General features: G+C 42.2%; 1 protein-coding gene across 1 annotated transcript in view; it reads right to left on the reverse strand.

Annotated features, from left to right (window-relative positions):
- LOC142086084 (contactin-4) overlaps positions 1-22991 on the reverse strand; it is a 345243-nt gene that overhangs the window by 126200 nt on the left and 196052 nt on the right. Inside the window, exon 4 of the mRNA XM_075158605.1 lies at positions 349-475. Within this exon, the coding sequence (XP_075014706.1) occupies positions 349-475 (127 nt within the window). The remainder of the gene's footprint in view (positions 1-348; positions 476-22991) is intronic.

Raw genomic sequence — 22991 nt, forward strand, 5'->3', positions numbered from 1 at the left:
AGCAGCATCACCACAGTAGTATATCATCTTTTTTCTAAGGATCTCAAAGCAGTTACTAAAGCTGAAAACAATTAAGAGTTTTGTCCACGTTCATGGAAAAGGATGGTTAATCTGGGAGCCAAGACTACATACAATCCCTTTATAACCTTTTCGAACTCTTGTCCAAATTTTGCAATTGTGCTGCAGTATGGAGTGATGTCCTGATGCCTGTTTTTTGTTCCCAGCATTCTGGTAGGCTCCAGGGGCATCACGGAGTTACACCGCGTGATGCGCACAGAAGAGAGGCTCTTGGGGGATACTGCTGTGGCGCGGATATCGTGCTAAAGAATAGTTAAACATTCAACAAACCCAATGGTTGGTCTGGGATTTCCTTTTACTTCGCAGCTCAGCTTCACTTTCTTTTCCTCTGAATCCAAGGGGAAGATCACGCTGTTGGGCTCCTGAAGGAAAACTGGCCCGTGCAGTGTGTTGTCGTCTGTGTTAAACAGAGGAAAAATGCGACAGATGCTTGATGGAATCTCCGTATACCCAGTGTTAAAATATAAAATAGTATCTTAGCAGCAAGAGGCCATGTATCATTCACCCTGGAAAAGGTGTGATAATGATACTTTCTTTTTAGAACAGCCAGTTTTTTTCCAAAAGCCATTGGACCTCACATGGAGTCAACATTCAGGAAAACATTTGTGCATTAAATAAAGTACAGATTGAAACTTTACCCAAAGTTCAAACGAAGGGCAACAGGCATATCCTATTATGATAGCACCGCTCACTTCAAATCAGAATGCTTAGTTTCACTTTTAAACACTAAAATATTTTCTCTGTAAATTAAAAACCCTCATTATTAAATACAGCTACAGAAAGTAAGGACTTTCTGTCTTTTAGCTGCATGGAAGGAGCCTTGCTTGAACGTTTTCTGAACACTCTCTGATCATGTTCTGCGGGGCAAAGCGCAACTGCATGGGCCATCAGCGTGCTGCTGCCGGTACCTGTGGCTCCCTCGCTGCCGAGGGCAGGGACTCGCAGGGACGCGAGCACGGATGTCACTTTGGCCAGGCAGCCACGCTGCCGTCTAGTCTGCTGCCAGAAGTCCATCTTGATAGACATGCAGGAAATTTGTGGGTATAGGAGGTCACAGGAGAATGAATAAATAAAATATAAAGATGACGGGATGTACAAAAAAAAAAAGAAAGAAAAAAGAATAAACAGAAGACGATGCATTTTCTTGCCGGGAGGAGGGTGAGAATGAATGCGAATAGCCCTCGTATCCCCTGACATTGGGAAATCAGCTGGATTTATTAGGGACAGAACAATAGCTTTTTATTCCAGGGAGGAGATTCTGTCATCTCCACAGAAGGATTTCAGAGAGGCTTTGCCAGGAAGATTATAATGGAGAAACCTCTCCCCTGTGTCTCCTCCCTCAGGCATCACCACAAAAGAGAATGCACTAAGCTTACAGTCATATCAGTTGTATTTGTCTTTATTTTTAATTATATGTTAACGATATCTGACTGAGACTCATCTATTATTCAAAACACATTTCACATAATCTCTAGCTTTAAATTATACCTGTGTGCAACTTACTGTTGCTGGCAGAAAAAGATAATAATAACCATAAAGCATACAGGGCTAGATTATGATATCCTGACTTGTTTCTGAGACCCAGGGCTGTGTCACTCCTTAAACAGTCTCATTCAGTGTAAGAAAGAATATTACAATCTGGCCCATAAAGATTATAGCTCCGAGCACTATATTAATGGATTCAAAACCAAAAGAATTAAAATACATTTTAATTTATCCAGTTTTCTAATTGTAAAATACAGAAGCTGGCCTGGTGCTCAGGCACTATGTCAGAGTCGCTTCAAGTCCCATAAGCAAGGAGTTTGATCGTGCCGGGACAGGCACAAGCCAGACCATCCCAGGTAACCCAGTGAGTGAACCGTGCTGACTCAGGTACGTGTTGCATCGGCTGTGTCATCTGCATCATGCCCCATCAAAGGACTCAAGTCACGCTACACTGTCATTTGCTGTTATTGCAATTATGGTGTGTCAATTTATATCGTATCACATCATGATAAAGGTCAGATGCTTGGTCCTTCTCCCATCACAAGAAAACACACCTTGCATTAAGAAGTAGATAGCTCACCTACTCGAGTTGGCAAACAGACACCCAAACAAAGGGTCCTAATGTGTCCCCATATGTGCAGGACATCACTCGGCTGCAGGATCAGGGCCCAGACTGCTATGGTGTAGTGTCTTGGGGTGAGACACTGGTCTTCAAAGTACAATGAAACTGGTCCATATGATGCCACAGGGTGTTTGACAGGGAGTAACACTTGTAGGAAACATTACAATCCACCTATATCATTATGTAAGCAAAGTACAATTTGGAAAAAAAACCAACAGACACAAAAGATAGAGAACTATAAAGGTAGAAATAGCCACAAATAGGTGAAAAGTGTAAATAACTTGTCTAAGCTAAAAGAGAAGCCCACAAAAGATCACCATATGAAACTGCTCTCCAAATATTACAATATTGGCTGCTGACACTGCTTAACATTAAGCTTTTACATGGCAAAAAAATGTTTGCCCTTCCTGTTAGCCAGCAAGAAGAAAAGCTCTGGTGCGACTACTACTTGCTTTCAAGAGAACAGCATTGGGTCAGGCAGGGAGAAGCTCTGAAAGCAGCTGCCAGCCTATCAGAGAAACAGAAGAGGAGGAAAAACCTTGGAACACTGAGTAGATAAAATTATTTTGAGTGCCTTTCTTCTTTCTCTTATTGGTGCCTGTGTATAACCAAGATAAGCAAGTCCAAACTATTTAATCTTCAGCCTGTAGAGTCCTTTTGCTACAGTCTAATGCATGATTGAAATCACTGCAGCCCAGATCCTAACACAGTGTGTGACAAGAGTTGAGCCACAGTACAGAAGAGCAGCATTTAGTTCAAAGAACACTAAATATTCCCTAATAAATAAAACAAACTACCATCTAGATTCTTACAGGCAGAAAACTGAAAGTATCTGTATCATATATAGTCCATTTTTGACTAACTTACAATATTACTGGGTAGAAACAGATCTCAAATGTTTAGTGTCAACACAGGGAAATGCATTTGCTGTATTACAGTGTCCGGTTTTGTGGGAGTAATGTTTTGCTATCCAGATAACTTCTAAATGTGAATTTTACACTTTCAAAAAAAAAAAAAGTGGTAAATTCATTTCTATTGCAATAATGTTCAGGGACTTGCAATCACGGAGCGACAATAACATATTTTTAGCTTTTCACTGATGAAGACTACTAGGAGCTTGATCAACGGAAGGCCACCGATGTCAGGATTCTCTTTCCTGAGTTTAGCAAGGCTTTTCCCTTGCCCTTCTTACGAGATTGTGTTCATTAGGCTCTCTTTCGGTCATTTCATCTAACAGAACAATGAAGCAGTGCATATAATATATATACATGAAAGCTGCTCAGTTATTTTAGCTCACTTTGCTCTTCATGATTTTCAGCAGCTACCATGTAACCTGTGCTACTCCTTACATGTTTGTTACTGTCCTGGGAAAATACAGTAAGTAACCTTCCCAGACAAGCTAGCTGTTAAGACACTCTCCCAGTGACAGATTTTATTTTTCTGAGTTAAGTTTCTTTTGCTCGGGCCCGAAATGAGTTAACCCAGAATGAACACTGAGCTGCCCTCAGCTTAAGACAAGTTGCAAACAAGATTGGTTACCAAAAAGCATTCCCCCCCCCCCCCGGTCAGATGAAAAAAATGTACTACTGCTGTGGGTCTGCCTCCTTCGAGAGAAGTGTATTTCTTTCAGTAAGATGCAGGATATAGGAAATCTCAGTAGATTTCATGATAAAAGAAACATTTTTAATACAGTACGAGGTGTATGCCCATATGCTGTTGGACAAAATGTGATAGATAATTTAGAAGAACATTCTACTATCCTAGCTTCTGCTAAGATATGTATATATTTTTTTCCTAGTGAATCACAAAATCTATTAAAAAATGCCAGATTAATTTAAATACATTCCAAATGAAGTGTGTATTTTCTGTGTCCCTCCAGTACCCCGAACTTGAGAGCCCGCACACCCAGTAGGATGCTAAATGCTTGTCATCTTTCTGCGCTTTTGAGGAATTGAAACATGAAGAATGTCAGCTCAGGTTAATTCACATGAACAGGTGAAACAATTCCTATTCTCTCTGAACATTAAGCCCGGTGACGGATATCATTACCTAAATAGAACTGCTTTAATTTTCATTGATAGTTATGGCCAATTTGAGAGAAGGTTTAATTGAATATTCCACACTGTAGGGAAAGATAATAACTAAACTGAAGAGAGAATTCTTGGAGTATATCCAGTATAAACGATAAAAATCCTTTCTTGTTTGCTGCCGAGGGAATTGGTTTCTGCTATGTATGCTGGTGTGTTTTCATACAGCGCTACAAGTCAGTATTTCTTCAAGACACAACTGCACCTTGGGAAGAGCAACTCTTCAGCAAACTGGAAGGTGAAATGGATAGGACAGCTCAAGGGCATCGCTGATTAACACAACAGCTCTTCAAGGTTAGTCAGCTGCATTACGTCCTCCCGAGCAGAAAAAGACTAAATTGGATGGCTCGCTCTTTATTTTTTGCCTATCACTTCTATTAACATCAAATGCACACACAAATGGTGCTAATGGCTTTGAAATTATAAGAAAGAAATTTTTACACCAGATAGTCCTACTACAAATAATTCTGTAGACTTCTCAATGAACAAGACCTGCTAAAGGTGCCTCCCATTCAAAACAAACAAAAAATGTATTTAAAAAAAAGGAGATTTAAGAAGTCCTGTATGAAGTGTTATTTTTAAGGGAAGCTCTGCATCTCTGGAGACAATCAGCAGCCCTTCTCCACCGTCAGGCTGTTAATCGTTCCTGCCTACCACTGCACCATGGCTGACCCACATGTTTAAGAAAAAATTAAGAAAGATTAAGAAAGAGAACAAAACAACAAAAATCAGATACTTTCATCAGGAGCAAAGTTGAAACAAATGATGAGGCTCTTTCCCTCATTCTCATCATCACCATCCCACCACTGCATAAGATGCACTTTCTGCAGATCCACTGCAATACTCTGAGCCATGGGAGCAAAACACCCTCCCAGAGATCCTGTCCAAGCCATCCCCTGCAGGCTTGCTTCTGGGCTGAGAAGCTGGATGAGTAGGAGAGCCACCCCCTCTCCCGACCCCTTGCAGCACCAGGCTGCCCGACTGGTCTTGTCTTGCAGCACCCTACAGGTCTCCAACAGGGACCGCAAGCTGGATGGCTCCTGCCGCTATCACCTCTCTTTTCTGTCATACTTTTATTTCCCAGATTGCTGCTGTACCAACTGCAAGTACAGTTAAAGTAGAAAGCCATACTTGGCAGGTGACATCTGATAGGCAAGCATCTGATACCCGAGTTCAAAAGCAGTGTAAGATATTCCTCAGAGAGAGTAACGCAGCCATAAAAATCCAGAGGCTCAGAAGACAGGAAGAAATAGACCTTCACTCTTGTAAATGCTGGCATGGAAGAGCTCCAGAGTCTGAAATGGAGGCAGTAATGGTCTTATGACTCTATTTACGAGTGACCCAAGTATCTGGAGCAGTTTGAATTAAAGGCAGGGTTAAACACATCCACGCCGACGCGAGTGTGCTGTGAGCTCTGAGGGAAGCCCAGGGTCCATCAGTTAGAGGAGGTCAGGAGCCAGCCCGCCCGCTGCCTCTGCCTGGGCCCTGTGATGCTGCAGCGCAGGAGCCAACGTGCAAATGCCAACCGCGGGCCATGCTCCAGCTCGGGGAGTTCATCTGTGAAGCCTCCCATTCAGTCTGACTGCCCGTACCACAGTGGTATCGTAATTTCACCTATTTAAATGCCACATGATTAATTATAGCAAATGTCATCAAGTTAGCACTTTTCAAATAAAATGTTGCTACCTGATCTGTACATGCAAAAGCAAGCAAGTTTTCCCTGTGCCTCATCTACTGGGTCTAGACAGCCAGGAGGAGGCAATTCCCAATGCAGCGTAATGAGTGACTTGTCCTACGACAAAAACCTTATTTAATAGAATGTAATTTGTGTTCTCTTCGTAAGTCAACAGCACGATTATGATCACAGATGTTCTCTTCAGTACACGATAAAAGCACATTTCTCCATTACTGCAGAAAATCACAAGTTTCTTCACCAAGCAGCCTTCTCCCTGAGTCATCACAGTTGACATCAGGAAAATAAACAGATAAAGTCACACCGCTCTGTTAAGGATGATATCAGCCCACAATAAAGCTACGAATAATTACAAGACAACAACAGTAATAACAGTAATAGTACAATAGAAGAGCATTGGGGCATCTGCAGGTCCTCTGCCAAAAGATCAGTTACAAAAGATAACATAGAACCGGCCGCCTGATCACTAATGATCAGGTTACTGATCTCCAGTGCTGAAATAGTGGAAACAACCAAATGGATATTTTTGAAAGATACTTTTAAATACATAAATAATAGTCAGGCTTGTTCTGATGTCTTATAAGTTAAGCTCTAGCCCTGAGGAAATCATTCAGCAGAGTTATATATCCAGCACAGAAACATATATAACATAAATAAACATATAAACATATATATATGTTGTTATATATCTAGAAACACAGGATTATGACAGGAAATTAAAATACTGTCCCTACCTAGCACAATACATCTATTGTTACCATTGGGCAGTAATAAAAAAAAAAAAGCACATTTTTCTTCTTGACGTAACAAAGACACACATTCTATTTTCAGGAGATGAATAATGTCACAGTTTCACCAGAGTTCTCAAAGGCTGCTGCATAACATCTATTCTGAATGTGTTCAAACATATTCTGTCACTAGGAATAAGGACACTAAACCTGCATTACCTAAAAACCCACTATAAACTGTTCCTCTAGACTTAACTATGATCTAAATAATGATCTATGAACTAAATGATCTTTGTTGTTGCTGTTGTGCACATGCAACTCTCATGGATTTGAGCTGTGACCAGAAATCCACCCTCTGGGATGCCACTAGCACGTTGCTGAACCAAGCCCAGGTTAAATCCAGGACTTAGCTCTTCAGTTGCTGGATACAGTTTCCTCGGTTACTTTCTTCATTCTCCCCTAAGACCATTGCTGTAACAACTCACGGTACTGTGTCATTACTTAATTGGTCAAATCTGCTGGTTACAAGAATAAAAATAGTCACACTCTCACATTAGCTCATGTTCCTTTTGTTTCACCAGTGCACATGGAGACACAATGATCATAGCGACCAAACACTGGGGCTACTAAAACTCCTCTGTGAATGGAAGTGAAATGACAGGCGTGTTTGACATCACCCACAAGGGCTGTGCTCATTCACATAAAACTCCTTGCTACACACTTCACCCACTGTAGTTGAACATCTTGAAAATGCCACTTACTTGCCAATGCAAACATTGCCATTTTGCCGCTTTGCTTTTGAATACTGCGTATTTAAGAACTGAGTTCAGAGCATCTGAGATGACTGGATTACATAAAGCCTTAGATGAAATACGGCTGTTTAATGTGTTTCATGTTTATGTATTTTTTAATTCTTTCAACTCAGGACATGACATACTTTCCACCGTGGAGGTCAGTCAATGACAGAGAAATTGGTCCTTAAGGGAGACACAATAGATGCTTATGGTCTACTCCATCCACGGCACTAATCTTAACCACCGAAACAACAGCTCTGAGACATCCTGCCTCAATCAGTTATCCTCATCCATCACCAGGCATGCAGGTGACCTGTCACAGCCGCAGCAGGGTAGCAGCCACATCCCATGCCTGATGAATCGTGGTCTCAGGTTCTCCTAGTCCTTTGCTGTTGGCAATGGTGGCTTCCAGAGAGGTTTGTAACTTCCCAGGAAAGCACAGGCAAAGTCAAACCACGAGGACTGTTCCCAGGGTCTACAAATTCTGACTGCATCTGTATCTTGTAGCTAGAAATTGATACTGGGCTGATTTTTTTCCATCCCTTTTGAAAACAAGTCCTGGATGCGATGGGCAAAGATGGGCAAAGACCACGGTTCAGGCTGAAAATGGCTTTTGCCTAGTAAGGGACCTGAACCTGTGAAATTCTTTCAGAAAGCTGTTGCCAACATGCTAGACTATTAGAAACCTTTATATTTACACCTGGTTGCTTTGACATTACCTTCGCCTCTGACCAAGCCCCAGTACAGCTCGTCATTGTGCACAGAAAGTTGCCTTCAAACTATTCTTCAACCTCCTCTCAAAGTCTGCAGATCCTTCCAGTGCTGGGTGTTCTCATATGGAGCTATTTGTGGATATGGTATTATAAATGTTTCAAAGGTCTGTAGTAATTACCTATTGATTTACTAGTAAAATTTAAGGTGTTGATATAATTGCTGTCTTCCAAGAACACGTATCATTTTTGTAAGATTTTCAGTCGTCTTGAGTATGGCAGGGACTATAAAGTGGATATAAAAAAAAAGCAGAAGTAGTAAGTTTGTGTGCATATTTTAAAGCCACGTATTTCCTTTCCACAACACCTCCCTGAACTTCAATTGATTTTAATCTTTCATGTAATACAGAAGGTGTGTAAAAGCCAGGCTAACAAATGCTATCCTCCCCACCCCACCAGTGGACAGTAAAAAGTAAAAATATTCATATTGAAAAAGCCTCTTTCCTTTAAAATCCTGGAGCCTTAGAAAAGAGAAGTCCCTGGGGCAATAACCTATAATCTCTGTATCATCTATTGCTTGAAAAACAAAGACAACTCTGGCAATGTGTACAGGCTCTCAATTGATTGAGGAGCCCAACTCTGCAGAAATCTTCAAGGTGAAAGGAACTCTCTGGCGCATCGCTTCAAGGTGAAGCCCGGTTTTTTGTTTTCAGGTTTAAGTACATTAGCCATTGACAGAAGTAAAGCTGATTCCTGCCAACTTTTTATCCAGCTATTTACAGAGAGGTTTAGGCAACGGATTCCCTTCTTAAATATTTGTGAATAAGCAGATTGAATTACCAGCGCCTCGTGAGCGATGCAGTACTGCTCCCGGGTAGTGACGAGCAGGGGATAATCACTCTGGCACACTTTGAGCAAAAGACCGGTAACTTAATTTGCACTGTGTCACCGGTCAGAAAATGCACGTACAGTGGTTCAGTTTATCAACGGGGCACTGTAAATCTGCTTGTTCTGGGTCATGGGCACACATTTTGCAATTATGGCAAGAAAACACAATGCTGTATACGAGAGAATACATCAGGGATGACTTTGACATTTAGTTGCACAGTATTAAGAGAAGCAGTGCTAGAGCTGTCGTAACAAGCCCTTGCTTATGCCCAGAGTAGGCAGCGCTGCTGAGTAGTTATGGGAATATCAGGAATGCTTCCCCAGGAGACCAGCATTCAGCTAGCATGCGTGACTGGCTGCCAACAGAGAGGTACAAAACTTTTAAAACATGAACAAAGAAGAGAGTAAAACAGCTATTTGTGTATATATATATATATATTTTTATATATATATATTTGTATATTTTATATGCACATTTCCCCTTGTCTGTTTGGTTTTGGCAATATTTGAACATTGCCATGTCCCTGGGACAACACTGTAATAGGACACAGGTGACGAAGTTTCATCATCTCCATCTGTTGGAGCTGTGTCTTCTCCCAGTGTTAGTCATCTGAAGGTGCTAGTCAGATGCAGTCAAGGTGTGCAGCTTTTATTTAATTGACAACAGATGAAAGTATGAAAGCAGAGACTGTGCTAACACAGCCATGGGTCTGCCCGTGGGTTTACCCATCACTGAACATTTGGAAGAACAAGGTACCTGTCTCTCTTGGATGACTTCAAAGATCTCTCCCATGGCTTCCTCTGCCTCTGCTTCCTCTACATTTGCCTGCGATTCTGCAGAAGAGCTATTTTATTTTCATCTAGAATAGTCTAGATTGTATTAGAAGCACGCAGTTTAAATGCCTTCAAAAAATAATTCTGACCTAGCAAGTCTGTTTTTAAAAAAACATGAAGAATAAAGGTAGTGTCCATCTAAACCAAGGCAGCTGAGTTGTTTATTCAATTCCTTTCAATCTTTTAAAAGCATGCAAACTTCAGAAAAAAAGCAGCTCCTTTTCAGAAAGGCTTTTTAATACATGAGGGCTATTTTGGGAAAAAAAAAAATAGCAGAATTAAACTGTGAACACATTCCTGCAAAAAAAGCTTGGGATTTGCAATTTTTCTAACTGAATTTCAATATAAAGAAAGAATAAGAAAAGAGCACATGGGAGATGAGTACCGTTTCTCCCAAGATATTCACACATCCATGGCTATGAAGGACAATACTTGTTCGTTTTCAAGCCCTGGGAAGGCTGCAGGGACCACCACACCTATACTTTGGTGGTAGAGCCTTTCACAACCCTGTCCAAGCTCTTCCACTTGGGATATGTGTAGCTCCCTACAGCATGTATGTATTACAAATTCAACATGATGTTTCACACGTGGCCCCATGAGCAAATACTTCATATTCAGTAACATGGGAATAAGGTGAGCATGGGTTTTGTGTCCTTTCTATCATAGACTACTGGCACAGGCACCTTTTAGCATCTGCCTCATTACAAATATTAAACTCTGCATTTTTGTTACTATTTCTAGCAAGTTCAGCTCTTGCTTTAAGAAAAACAGACAACATGTCAATGTAAGAAATTACAGTGTAACTGAAAGTATGGTAAGAGAGGGAAACCTCATGTTTATAATGTTATATATTTATATTTTTGGTGCAAAATTGTCAGCATCAGCTTGTAATGGTCTCTGGCTGCCTTGAATGCAAGCCTGATGGCACCCTGGGTATCTGGGTGTGACAGATGCACCCGACCCCTTAACCAGGCTGGCGGTGGTTTGGCGCAGGCTCTGGAAGAGGTAACGGCCCGAGCTGTAGCCAGGCCGTGAACTCCTCTAGTTCCAATTTGTTCTCTGAGAACCCACCAAGGAGCAGAGTGACACTGTCAGCATTGAGGCATATGAACTTGCATTGCCGATCATGCCATTAACACATGAATTGCAGGTGGCTTTTCCAAGACTCATTTATCAAGGCACAAAGAAAGTTGTGCGTACAAGGAGTCTCATGCATACCTTTTCCATCGCATGTAATTTGACTAGGAGCCAACCACTTTATCCCATAAATATGAGAGCCTAGGTGAGTCGCCTTTGAGCTCTCCCTGCTAGGCAGTGTGGCTGCATGCCAGTGACCTCCCCTCGAGGTGGGACACCTCTCAAGGTCGCTCCTTGAGGCAGAGAGACCTTTTACCAACGGCAGATCTTTGGTAAGCGACCAATATCGCGCATAACCTTGTAGTATGATAACTTTGATTTTGTCTTGGTAACTTTGATTGCGTGCTGAATTGATGCCAATGAAACATTACATAAATTTTGCACATATAATCCCTTAGACATAAACCATTGACCAAGTCTGAGGCTAGGTTTGGACCTAGCCGCACCTAGACTCCTCTCTGAGGAGGAGTTTAGAAAGCAAGGGGGTCCACTCTGAACCTCGTGACTCAACGGAAGGGTCCTCCTTACCCTTTTGCAGCCCTCGTCTCTCTGTAAATCATTCCAACTTGAACGTAACTCAACTTTCCTTTGTATGTTTCTTCCATGCAGTAATTAATAGAGTGAACCTTGCCATTGAACTTTGTTAAGTTGCACTTTTACAACGTCATATTAAACCCACTTTTGCTAGTACCTTTGATGGTAATTCTTTAAGCAATCTAAGTCACTCATACGTGACAAATTGGCGTAGTCGGCAGGATGGCAAGTAGTATCACTGATTACTTACGGGAGCATGAAATAAGTCTGAGTCCCAAATTCTCAGAAGAATGGGCTCGTGATAACTGGCATGATTGGAAAGCTGTGAAAGAACAGCTAAAGGTGGCCAGGGGGCATATAGAGAATGGAAAAGGGAAAGGAATTATTTGCAAAATGCTAGGTATCTGTTTAGAAGCTACTTATCAGTATAGGAAGAATAACAATAAAAGGGAACAGGACCTAAAAGAAGAAATAGAAGGCAGAAAGGCAGTTGAACTAATACTGTCCTTAGAAACTGAGCCGCTGCAGAAGTAGACAAGTGGCGAGTCTGCCTAAGCAATGGCGACTGAATAATGCTGAGTGGAGATGAAGCAAAAGGCTTTTGGGGTCCAGGAGTTCCCTTAAATTTAGGACCCAGCCTGGCTAAAATAAGTTAGCACTGCAGACAAGTAGTAGAGGAAGGTGAAGGACTACTTGCTTTCCCATGAACGCCTACCTGTCTCAACTTCATTGTCAATCAAGAGATCAGCCACGATTGTGTCAATACAGATAAGCCACCCATTTTGTTGCTAACAGACAATAATATAAACATGACTTATAAAACATGACCGCTTGTTAATAAGGGATATACATATGTTATAATTATTCACTATAACTCTTACACGCCATATAGAAAATGCTGCAACGTCATTGCTCAATACATGACATCGTGAAGGAACATTATGATGTTGAAACATCATGCAGATGGCACACTCCGAAGGGACGCAACGTAACACTAGGAAAAATATCTCTCAGGATCACTAAACCTATCACAACAACATCAGTGCCTACTCTGGATACTCCCCTAGTTTTACTGAGGAGTCTTACTGAGAGAACCCTAGAGTGGCCATGGTCTCAAGCTCATGCCAAGTACACTGGGACGATGGGAACACTCCCAAGTACAGGAGATTTGAATCCTGCCACCATGGTCATACACGGAACTGAAGTATACTTAGAAAATGAATAGAGCTGGGATAGAAATGAAACTGATGTTAATAAAGTTCCCCAACTTTGGGGAACGGCAGGGACAGAAATTAAAATAGGATGCCGGATGATCAATGGGCCTACCCATGAGAAGGCAACTGAGATTTCTGTGCACAACATTATATCAAACACCGCAGACATGCATTGTCACGCCTCTGAAAGTTTGGACTATTGGTACAATTTTACCTTAGTACAACCTATTTTTGTAATCTGCCTCTGGGCTCGCAGGGACGTGGGACTATCATTTACATTTAAAATAGACATTACTGAACCTAATACAACAACATCCACCACTCCTCACTCAACATCCATCCCAATTGTGAAGGATAATAAAACTTTATCCCCACAGATTTCTAAAATTGGACCCTATGCCCTCAAATATACAGGCCAGCAACAAGTGCTATTTAATCCATCATGGTCCCTCAAACGAGTGGAACTATCAATGCAGGTTAATATCTCTGCAATTAAACCTACCTGCTCACCATTCCTGAATACATCTTATACAGGATGGTTAGCATCGTTGCACAGACGAACCCTCACCTCTCCAAAACGATCTAGGAGAGATGTGACTGGCATCCTGGGGTCGGGAGTAGGAGTATTAAACAGCATAGAGGCTGAAGTATTGGGAAACAAAATAAGCTCAGCAACAAGTAATTTACACAAATTAGAACGTCCATTGCAATCTTCTCTATCAGCATTGGGAACTAACCAATGACTCTTACCTAATCTAAATCACTCATCCATGACACTGGCGTTTAAACAGAACCAACTTGTTTAAGAAAAAAGAATAACCTCTCTTTTAAAGTCATACAAAGAGGTAAATCAAAGCCATTCTTGCAGTCATCACTGTATTGCATGCCCTCTTGAGATGTGCCAGCCATAACACTGCACAGCATCATGATGCTGAGCAGGCTCCCGGCTGGGGATAGGAAAACCTCACTAGCTCTTCCCACTGCTACTAAAGCAAGAAAGTGTTTAATCCTCTAAACAGGATCCAATGCTATAATCTCTAGGTGGTTACGTTACATAAATGGATTTAAGGTATCTGAAGTCTGCTGTTGGGACACCGGGCTGGAACTTCAGCTGGTACAAATCTCCGTAACTCCGTTGAAGTCAGTGGAATTGCACCAATTCAGGAGAAGCTGTCCTTCAATTAATTTTTTTTTTTTAAATGTTTCTGTAACCCTCAGCAGAGCGGGAACAAAAAGTGTTTCTGCTCTCCAGCGGGCGATTTCCTGCATGGAGAAGCTGTGGGGCACAGCAGGGGAGCTGCTGCGTCCCTGGCCACCGACACCGCGTCCTGCTCCGCACGGCCACCCCCAACACAGGGACCTGCGGCACTCACGGAGACTCCCCGACTCTTTTTCTGAAAATCACCATTTATCCCCATTTATACTGCTCGGTCATACCTGCAGAGGGATCAGACCTTCCACGCACACACAGACATGCAAACACAAAATGCCACACAAATCTGGCATTAAAATTAACATTGCTGAATGCCAAATTGATGGGCGGCTCAAATAAAGTTCCCAGAGTTCAATTGGAGCCAACAAGGAGAGGTGCTACGCTGAACCTTGTTCTCACCAACAAGAAGAGGCTGGTGGGGAATGTGAAGCTTAAGGGCAGACTTGGCTGCAGTGACCACGAAATGGTGGAGTTCAAGATCCTTTGGGCACCGAGGAGGGCGCACAGCAAGCTCACTACCCTGGACTTCAGGAGAGCAGACTTTGTCCTCTTCAGGGATCTGCTTGGTAGAGTGCCATGGGATAAAGCCCTGGAGGGAAGAGCGGCCCAAGAAAGCTGGTTAATATTCAAGGATCACCTCCTCCAAGCTCAGGAGCCACGCATCCCAACAAAGAGGAAGTCGGGTAAAAACACCAGGAGGCCTGCATGGATGAACAAGGAGCTCCTGGACACACTCAAACACAAAAAGGAAGCTGTGCAGGGTGGAAGCAAGGACAGGTAGCCTGGGAGGAATACAGAGAAATTGTCCGAGCAGCCAGGGATCAGGTTAGGAAAGCTAAAGCCCTGACAGAATTAAATCTGGCCAGGGACATCAAGGGCAACAAGAAATGCTTCTATAGGTACATCAGTAATAAAAGGAAGACTAGGGAAAATCTGGGCCCCCTCCAGAACGAAACGGGTTACCTGGGATATGGAAAAGGCTGAGGTACTCAATGACTTTTTTGCCTCAGTCTTCATCGGCAAGTGCTCAAGCCACACTGCCCAAGCTGCAGAAGGCAAAGGCAGGGAGTGGAAGAATGAAGAACTATGGAAGATCAGGTTCGAGACCATCTAAGGAACCTGAAGGTGCACAAATCCACAGGACCTGAGGAGATGCATCCGCAGGTCCTGAGGGAACTGGCGGATGAAGTCGCTAAGCCATTATCCATCACATTTGAGAACTCGTGGCAGTCCAGTGAAGTTCCCGGTGACTGGAAAAGGGGAAACATAACCCCCGTTTTTCAAAAGGGAAAAAGTTCCCAGGGCACTAAAGGCCAGTCAGTCTCACCTCTGTGCCCAGCAAGATCATGGAGCAGATCCTCCTGGAAACTATGCTAAGGCACATGGAAAATAAGGCAGGAACGTGGCTTCACTAAGAGCAAATGGTGCCTGACAAATTTGGTGGCCTTCTACAATGGGGTTACAGCGTTGGTGGATAAGGGAAGAGCAACTGACATCATCTACCTGGACTTGTGCAAAGCATGTGATACTGTCCCGCACGACACCCTTGTCTCTAAATTGGAGACACATGGATATGACAGATGGACCACTTGGTGGATAAGGAATTGGCTGGAAGGTCGCACTCAAAGAGTTGCGGTCAACGGCTCGGTGTCCAAGTGGAGATCAGTGAAGAGTGGCGTTCCTCAGGGGTCGGTATTGCGACCGGCAATGTTTAAGATCTTTGTTGATCTTTTTGCTAGTGGGATCGAGTGCACCCTCAGCGAGTTTGCCGATGACACCAAGCTGTGTGGTGCGGTCAACACGCTGGAGGGAAGGGATGCCATCCAGAGGGACCTTGACAAGCTTGAGAGGTGGGCACTTGAGAACCTCGTGAAGTTCAACAGGGCCAAGCACAAGGTCCTGCACATGGATCAGGGCAATCCCAAGCACAAATACAGGCTGGGCGGAGAATGGATTGAGAGCAGCCCTGAGGAGGAGGACTGGGGGGTGATGGTTGATGAGAAGCTCAACGTGACCCAGCAAGATGTGCTCGCAGCCCAGAAAGCCAACCGTATCCTGGGCTGTATCAGAAGTGTGACCAGCAGGTCGAGGGAGGTGATTCTCCCCCTCTACTCCACTCTCATGAGACCCCACCTGGAGTACTGTGTTCAGCTCTGGGACCCCCAACATAAGAAGGACATGGGCCTGTTGGAGCAAGTCCACAGGAGGGCCACAAAGATGATCAGAGAGCAGGAGCACCTCTCCTATGAAGACAGACGGAGAGAGTTGGAGTTGTTCAGTCTGGAGAAGGCTCTGGGGAGACCTTATAGCAGCCTTCCAGTACCTGAAGGGGGCCTACAAGAAAGCTGGAGAGGGACTTTTTACAAGGGCATGTAGTGATAGGCCAAGGGGTAATGGCTTTAAACTGAAAGAGGGTAGATTTAGATTAGATATAAGGAAGAAATTCTTCACTATGAGGGTGGTGAGGCACTGGAACAGGTTGCCCAGAGAAGTTGTGGATGCCCCACCCCTGGAAGTGTTCAAGGCCAGGCTGGATGGGGCTTTGAGCAACCTGGTCTAGTGGAAGGTGACCCTGCCCATGGCAGGGGGGTTGGAACTCGATGATCTTTAAGGTCCTTCCAACCCAAACCGTTCTATTATATGATTCTATGAACATCAAAAGAGCAACCGGGAGTACAATTTGTACAATCTACCCATGTATTCCTTTAATTTTTTAAAAATGTTATGAACTTCAATGCAGCAGGGAAAAGATATCAGTAATAAATGTCAAAAACCTGACTTTTATGACTTCTAACACTGCAATTTAGCACCCTCACAAACTGCTCAGATTGATGGCATTTGTGAGTAAAATCTTTTTTCTATCTGGTATAACACCACAGGTTAAGCTTTCAAACATTCCTCGCTCACATTTCAGCAGCAGCATGGTGGGGTTGCCCCAGAGACAGAATTCATTTTGAATGGTCCATTTAAACCTCCACCACCCAGTGCAGCTTCGGGAAGAGAAGCTCCTTTTCAAGGTGTTTCTTATACTAGGAGAAAACTGTTCCTGGAAACAGTGTCCTTAATGCAATACACGGACATCAAAGAGCACCAATTACCAAAGAACCCAGGCTATCCCAAGTATAAAATTTCAGTTTCCTTTGCTTATGGAGACTTCTGGTTCTTCACCTGGAGGATGCTGATACTTCAAACACAAACGTTATGCAAAATGTAGTGATTGGTGAACAAGCGCTTCAGATTAGACTTTGACCTGATGCAAACAGCATTTTCTATAAACAATTTGCAAACCAGTGTCACTGTGACAGATAGTAAAATGGTCTACCACATCTTCCAAGGCCTCCCCACAACCATGGTGACCAGGGAGAAGTTCCTGCGAGCAGCAGGCAGCAGCAGTGCCGCTGCTGAATGACGCACAGCGGTTTACGGGAGTCTGTCCTCTCTGCATGCCTGCACGGAGAACTGCCTGCATCCTGTCACCCAGAGGCACTGAGGATAAACACAAAATAATTGCATCTCAAGAGATGAAATATAGCTAGTTGCCCCCCCAAGGAGGCTCTTGTTTTGCTGTTAGACAAAGAACATTAGGAAAAGCTCTGAAGAAGCGCACTGCAATAAAATGATTACAGAGATAAGAAACAAATCCAGCGTCAATGAGAAGAGCAAGTCAAAAGTCAAATGGAAGGGAGATAACGTATTTTTTTAGGAGAAAGTCATGTGACCAAGGCCTATTAGTTTAGAATTAAAAACCAAATTATTTTATTGTTCAACATAAAATGATATGTTTTACTGTGCTGCTGTGATTCAGTGAAATAAATCAGTCACTAATATCCACTTATGCCAAACCAGCAAATCAATGAAGCCTTCATGAAAGTCATAGATTAGAACTCCAATGCAAATTAATAAATTAGTTATCCTTGGCTATATTTTACTATAAATAGCCCAAAATATGAGGAAGATGCCAAAATAGGAGTTGACTTGCATTACTCATCTGAATGTCATGACCATCTGCAGCACTTTGGCAATTGGGAGACAACCAGCTCCAGGATAGCGGTGGTTTTTTTTTCCTTCTGGTGAATTAGAAGTTAAAAGCAAGAAAAGTAACAAAAATAATATAATTTCATTCTATTGAAGAGAAGGCTTAATGTGTAATCGAAATAATGTGCCTCAGCAATTTTTTCATTACAATTAAAAAAATAATGGCTTTCTCTGTTTTGAAAATTAAGGATTATACTGGATTGAGAACTGCACTACGAAGAACCCCTTGATTGTTTTTTTGTTTGCCTCAAAGACAAACAAGAATTTCTATAAGCAGTCTTTTATCTGGAATGGAGAGCTTTAGTTTTAACTTCTTCAAGAAGTACACTACCACACTCCATAACGAAGAATATGCAGACAAAGTAATTAAACCGAGAGTAACTCTTTATGTATTGCTTTGGTAGCACTTTGCTGTCTCATTAGAGCATAGTTCTGTGAGCAGCAAGAAATCAAAGCCACAGAGGATGTTTCTCTTGACCCGTTTGCTTCTCAACCCAGCGTACCTGAGAGCGCTTCAAATGAGAAGTGCTGCCGCTCTCAACATCGCGGCTGCTGGAGAAGTTTGTAAGAGCACTGAGGAGGCAGCCAAAAATAGTTCAAAGACATGAGAATGAATGCCTTTTTTAAAACTGCTGCCTTTTTAAATATGCAAGAGATGGAAATGATAATACATAATTAATACATGTGAGAATATATAGCAAAAATAGTGCTACGCTATCTGCTGATGCACATTAGCAGTAGCATTACTGTGCAATAGTATAGAGGAAAGCGCCCAGCCAGGTAAACAGGACGGTTTCTTTCATATGGGTTTGACACAGCAGTGGTTTGGTAGTACAAGCACATCTGTTCCCCTCAGACCTTATGTATATACACATCCTTCATTCTTCAATCATAATCTGTCTCATATAACAAAAAGATCTTTGTCAATGTTGGAAATTCAAAACATCACTCAAACCTGGTCTTGTTTATTCTGCACCAACATAAAACATATCCCTTCATACTATGTTGTTACATAGCCTAGCTGTTTACAAAACTGGATACTCCACCACCCAGAGAAGTTTGCTCATTACTTACAAACTGAGCCTACAACGTGTTCACCACCCACTGCCTGTGCAGGCAATGGCTGCGGTCCCCTGAAGAGCAGCACCCGGCGGGCTTCAAACACTGTCCCTGTCCAGGTCACCTGGAGCTGGTGAAGCCTTTGTCCAAGAAGTGGTCTCAAACTCTCCATTGCGGTTTTTTCCATGTCTATCATACATTAGAAAAATATAATGGATTTCAATTGCAATCAACTTGTTGACTGAAGGTCGTGTGACTCGAATTAAGCTTTGCAATTCAAAGAATGTTCCTGAGCTATGCAATGAAAAATTAAAAAAAAATGTATTTTATATACAATAGCAGCCATTTGCAGCCGAGCCACAACACCTTTTGCCTGGTATTGTATGAATGAAAATATACGCCTATAATTAGAACAGGAATTAACAGCTTGACTGTTGCAGTTAAAGTCATGTGTTAAATGATGACTTTGCTGACACCTCAACAGGTTTCTGGTCCTTGCAATTAACATCCTCTAATTAAGGAGATTTCTCCCTATATTAAGTCAACTACCAATTAATTACTATACCCTCCAATGAACAGACTTAAAAGCTTGTAAGTTGCCTGTTTTTTTTTTTTTAAGTATTGCTACAATTTTGACGTTTTTTGTCCTTTGAACTTCTATGTAAACTTTTCCTTAACTCTTTATTCAGTACAAATGTACCCTTAGCTTCTCCCAAGTAAGCAAAAGCATGCTGGGTTATTGCTGCAGCGGCATTACTTTGCTTACCTCTAGAAAAGAATGAGAAGTATTTTAAAACTGAAGAACAAATGTGTACAGTAAAAAGTACACTGTGACCGTGTTTGTATGCATAGTAATGCAGTAAATACTTCCCTTAAATATTTCTCTAATCCCACAGATGATTTTTCATCTTGCTGGGTTTATTCAGTGGAAAACCAGCAAGCTCCTTCTTAAACAAACCAACATTTTCCTCCCGAAGGAGAGGAGGCCCACGCAGGCAAGCAGTTAAGCACAGGACCCGTGCCTCATGGTGTGCACGCACACCCCACACCCCGCGCGGGTACCAGCGGTTTGCTTGGAAAACTCATTTACTCCCCGCGCTCCAACCTCCTCTCATACAGCTGTTCCGCCAACTTCCAATTCACAAAAGCAAAACCTCTTTAGAACCAAAATAAATACTAATCTTAAATTCAATGTACCCTGACAGCAAATAAGTTTGCTGTGCTTACTTCAGCATGAATAAAAAGCCCGCAAGGAGACTCCTACATAAAGAGTATATTTACAAGTTCCATTACCCACTGGAGAGATTGATGTAATAAACCTATAATAAAAAGCCTCGTGTTATGGATTTCTCTAATGTTTCTTATCAAACAGCCTGTATTATCTTGGCTTGTGTATTCAATTTAAAATAGGTTTTCAATAAGTGCCTTAGAGCTAGAGGTCATTTTCACTTAGTTTTCCGACATACAGGGATGTGTACTGTCTTTTCCTGCCCTTAGAAACTAAAAGCTGTTTGTAGCTTGGTCAAGTACAGTTTACAAAGTAGGCAGACTGATAGATTAGAGAGAACAAGAAAGGGAATATATTATCTGTATACCTATTCGTATCTTATAGCTATAGCCAAAGCTATCAGGGGCACTGGCCCCGTTACACTATTTATTTTTATTACGAAGCAGAAGGGTGTAGTTGTTCTTCATGAGATAAAACCAGTACACAGAAATTGTTTTGCCACCAATTGTCACCTTATTTCTATTTCATACTGTCTGGCTGCAACACAACCAAGGTGTTTCCCATGACCTGCAGGCAGACTACCTTGGATCTGCAGTGGTTACTTCACCTTTTAGGCAGAAATAGTATAAAACGGCACAACAAATGCAGTGTTTGGAGAACCAGGCAACAGCTAAGCACTTGTACCTATTTAATTTTTTTTCCTGGCACTGGATTTAACTAATAACCAATAGTTGCTAATTAGGACCCAATGCAATTTACCTTAGGACATATTTCAAATCACTGCAACATAATTATAGCAATATTTTCCTCATTTATTAAATCATTTAAATATATTGTTGGAGTTGCTTTTTTCAATTCTTAACCCCTTACTCCGCAATGTCCCCTGCTCACTTTGAAGGAGCTTCATGGACCCATGTACGCCAATTCTTCGTTCATCTCCCTTTCGCTGACACAATTTCTGCTAAAGCCTCTTGCATTAACCATTCAGTCCTAGTACCATCCATCCGCTGTAATCATGGGGCATTTTTTCTCTGATTTCAATGGACACTGGACATGCAATCCAGTTGTCTACTGACATCGAACGGAGAGATATGGACTTTTAGGCTTTGCGCGTCAAACGTTTGTAATGACTTTTTTTCCTTATAATCAAGTGTTCCTTTCATTAACCATCCAATAGTAGTAATAAAAGTCCACAACTCCAAGCCCTGTTTCTTACACAAAAAGAATAAAACTGGTTTTTTTGGTAACATGTTGTATATTCAACAGCAGTGATTTCCTGCAGACAGTTAACATTTTGCAGAACAAGCTGCTCAAAACGTTGGAACCAAATCAAAGCAGAGAGATGCATTTAGGCAAACATGCAATAAAGTGTTTGGGTATTAAACTGAAATCAAGACCCTTAATTTTATGAGAATAGCAGATACGTCTGCCATCAATCTCATTGTGACAAAGGTGAAGAGCACTCAGAGGTGAGCAGCAAGCTCACCTTTAGAAAAGGTTAAAAATAGGTAGCTTATTGTACATCAATTGATGCACTAGACAGATGGACAGACATCTTTCCCAAGGGATAGAAGATTCTTCCCAGTCACTACAGTTCAGGCGAAGTTTTCTCATCCTGTACGGAAGACAAGTATGTGCACCCACCTGCAGTATGACAACTTCAGCCTACTAAGCTCATATGTTTTTCACTGTGGTAGTTTAACAGCAGCAGCGTCACTGCGCCCTTACTCGTCTCCAGTTCGTGGGTAATCACTGCATCATAAGCATTTGGTGAAGACATCACGCCGTGCCTGATCTCTGCACTGAAATCACCTCTGAATTAAAACATTTGAGATCAAACCGCAATGTGAAGCTTATGCGTGCGTTACATGTCACACACTGCATGCTTCAAGTGACATTAAATGTAGACACCGTTAAACGTTTAATGGAGCCTTTCTCACCGTGGCAGACAACGGTTCACCTTCTTTTTTATCTGCCAAACCGTAATGACACAGTTCCGACTGACACTGATGCTCCGAGTTAACAGGTTCTCACCCGCCAGAGAGGTCCCAGGCTCCTTTACATGCCTGCACTTTCACTATACTGAAATACCACTGTAATTTCAGGTTACAATATATCTGTTCTATCCCTTTATAATGACTCATCAATCCCTTTGTTTCTTCCTCCATGGCTAACAGATCTCTGCTCCCTAACGCAAAACAAGCTGTAAGGGTAACTGGGAAGCAGGACTGCAACCTATATGTCTCACACAGACTGGGAACAAACTGGGTTCCACACATTTAAATAACTATTTGGCTTGCTGACTTTTCAGCTCTGGTATTATCTCCTAAGCACTCTCACAGCCCAAGAGCTCTCCATTCAGCTTCAGCAGCTCTGAAACTGGAACCTGAAGTTTGAAAACATGAAGGAGCAGCAGAGCCATCAACGGAAAGCCCTTCAGCCACATGCTTGGCAGGAATGACCAAGGCTTTTTACACAGATTTTATAAGCAGGGATTGTGCCAAGCTATTTCCTGATTCAGAGCAAAAATTGAACTTTTCTTGGACTACGTCTGCAAAAAAAACCCCTCTGTCTAGCTGATGGAGTGGTAGAGGTCTACGGGAAGCTGCTAAAATTACATGCTTCGGTACCTAAGAAAGTAGCATTGTTTTC

Source organism: Calonectris borealis, chromosome 10, assembly GCF_964195595.1.
Source record: "Calonectris borealis chromosome 10, bCalBor7.hap1.2, whole genome shotgun sequence".
NCBI classification, from domain to species: Eukaryota; Metazoa; Chordata; class Aves; order Procellariiformes; family Procellariidae; genus Calonectris; species Calonectris borealis.